The sequence below is a fragment of the Microtus ochrogaster genome, unplaced genomic scaffold, assembly GCF_000317375.1.
Source record: "Microtus ochrogaster isolate Prairie Vole_2 unplaced genomic scaffold, MicOch1.0 UNK74, whole genome shotgun sequence".
NCBI lineage: Eukaryota > Metazoa > Chordata > Mammalia > Rodentia > Cricetidae > Microtus > Microtus ochrogaster.
Window position 1 is genome coordinate 1,497,746 of NW_004949172.1, and position 2,835 is coordinate 1,500,580.

At 37.3% G+C, this 2,835-nt stretch overlaps 1 protein-coding gene across 1 annotated transcript in view; it reads right to left on the reverse strand.

Annotated features, from left to right (window-relative positions):
• Positions 1–2,835, reverse strand: part of LOC101996673 (cytochrome P450 2B1-like) — a gene marked incomplete at its 5' end in the record, with an annotated part of 33,761 nt that extends 30,926 nt beyond the window's left edge. Inside the window, one exon of the mRNA XM_013354847.2 lies at positions 2,772–2,835. Within this exon, the coding sequence (XP_013210301.2) occupies positions 2,772–2,835 (64 nt within the window). The remainder of the gene's footprint in view (positions 1–2,771) is intronic.

Genomic DNA, 2,835 nt, shown 5'->3' on the forward strand with positions numbered 1-2,835 from the left:
TTATTGTGGCTAAGCAGATGGGAACCAAAAAGTGCCTCTCTCTGCCAACAAATTGGTGCACCATTGTGGTGGACTAAATCCATATAAAACCTGAGAAAGCATGGAAAAGAACTCTAGAAGCAAAAATTCAAAGTTTAGCCACATTTTTCCCCCAAATGGTCTTTGTTTCCTGGCGGCATGCTGTAGCTCCTTTAAGAGTGGTCTTGCTGATTTAGCCATAGCAGAAAAAATGTCACACTGTTTTGAAATGCCAGTTTTCTGGGCCATGCTGCTAGCTGTGACCTCTGGCTCTTTCAGAAGGCTGAGCATTTAAATGGGGTTTGTAAACAGCATGTTATAAACTGCTTAATAACTTCATATAGACCGACTGTATACTTGGAATTGGGCAATGTGCACAGCTTGCAGAGGTGGTGAATGGACTTCTACCATGTTGGACTGTGTGGAGTAAACAGGCTGTACCAAATTTAATCTAGCAATGCTGCAGCTTAAGTTTTTCAGAAGTGCCTAGCATATTAAGAAGTGCTCCTGGATAGTTAAGAATTACAGATACACAATAAAGACAGATTCAGATAGAAAAGACCTCTAAATGGGTAACAGTGTTGGATAAATGTACATAGGCATGGGAGAGAGAAGAAAAAGAGTATAGACAGTTATAAAAACAAGTAAATGGTTAAAAAATGGTAAAGTCTTTAATGAGACAGAGTAAGACTTATAGATTAAAAGGAGTAAAGAAGGAACAAGCCACATAAAGATGGGAACTTCAAAGTCTGGATTATGTATATTATTGTGTTTTCTTTGAATTTTTTGACTGCAAAGAGACATTTAATTTTGGGGACTGCTAAGCTAAACCAACATATATATTTTAAAGGCATTTTGACTTCAGACTATGGGTCTAAGAATATGTTGCTTTGGAAAAGAGGTTCTTCTTTTGTTTCCACAGAGGATGAGAACCTATGGATGGCTTCCAGACTAATGTGCTTTGGTGGACCAAGACCCTCTGGAAGGTTGACTTGAACACCCCTCAAAAAATTACTTCACCCAATAAACAGCAGGAAGCAGTTTGGAGAAAACTATGCCCATATTCCCAAATATTGCTTACAAATGTTTGTTTACATTCAAGGGGGATATGCTATAGATACTTGCATTCTTATGTATCTTGGTTTATCGATAAAAATTTAAGATCAATTTTGTTATATGTATATTTCTGCTTTTGATTAAGGTATTGTGTTTGTGCAGCTCATTTAGTCATTTAAGATTTTTTAGCTGTACAGAGTTGTATTTCAGATAGATAGGCATTCTTCAAACCTTTCAAAGACTATGGAATATGGCATTTAAAATGCTTTAATATTATATTTTTTGAGAGTCTTTGATGAAGTTGAAGAATTGATAGAGTTTTTTTCATTATGATAACAGATAAAGTAGATACAAATATTGTAACTATAATTTTTGCTTGATACCTGTTTTGTTATATGTAATTTTACTATGTTGAAGATAAAGCCTTCCTTTTCATTTAAACAGAAAAGGGGAGGTGATGTGGGATTCCCCTCTGTATACTGTGAATATCATTGATTAATAAAGAAGCTGCTTTGGGCCTGCTGATAGGGCAGAAATTAGTTAGGCAGGGAAGACTAAACTGAATGCTGGGAGGAAGGAAGCCCTGCTGGAGACAGACACTGGAACTTTAGCCAGTAAGCCATAGCCAGTAACAATACACAGATTAATAGAAATGGGCTAAATTAATATATGAGTTAGTCAATAAGAAAATAGAGCTAATGGGCCAAGCAGTGATTTAATTAATACAGTTTCTGTGTGATCATTTTGGGGCTAAGCAGCTGGGAACCAAAAAGCAACTTTCTCTGCCAACAAATTGGCACCAACATGGACAACTACAATCCACTTTAAACCTGAGAGAGTTTGGGATTATATTGAGTCTAACATGCCAGGTGGCCGGGAAACAAACAAGTAGCTTCTTCCAGCACTAGATGTCCACATTCCACTTCTCACTCATTGTATTACTCAATTAATAAATCAACAAAGGCTCATACACAAATAAATCAATGAACATAACTAACCAATAATGAAGTGGATGTTAGGTTTAGCAAAGGAATATGTGAATGAATAAATGAACAAATATAGGAATAAACAGGTAGGTGTATTGAATGATAAATAATCACAGATAAATGAACGAATTATTAAATGGGTACATAGAAGAATAGATAGACACGTGAAGGGTGAATTCAAAGGCCATTGGGAAGGATTAAGGAATGAGAAGATTTGTATATGAATGAACCTGTGAATCAATGACAGAGAGCCTGCCAAACTAGCTGTGATAAAGGATAAAACTCATAAGCTGATTCATCCAAATAAATGAGTGAAATATATGCCATTGGCTCAAACAGAGATGAAAGAATCAAGGATTAATAATCTATGGGTATAGAGAAGACGGGCAGAGGATTACATGAGTGGGTGGATAGGCGTGTAGATGAATATATGGATGGGTAGATAGTGCATGGGTAAATGAATAGAATGGGTAGCTGGATGAAGAGGTGGAAGGACAGAAAGATGAGTCAATAGTGTAAAGACAGAGGGAAAGAAGGAGGGAAGAAAGAGTGGCTGGAAGGATAGATGGTTACATGGATCAACCACCCACAGCACTGCCTTAGTTTAGAAGGAGGCCAAAGCTTTCAGAGTTCTATATGTAAGAAGCCCATGTCTCTTTTATCCACACAAACCTCTGTAGCCAATAGGGAGCTAGAAGTTCCTAAACTCACCTGCAACATGGGGGAATTTGAGCAGGAGCAGGAAGCCATAGCAGAGTGTGGTACTGCTGGTCTC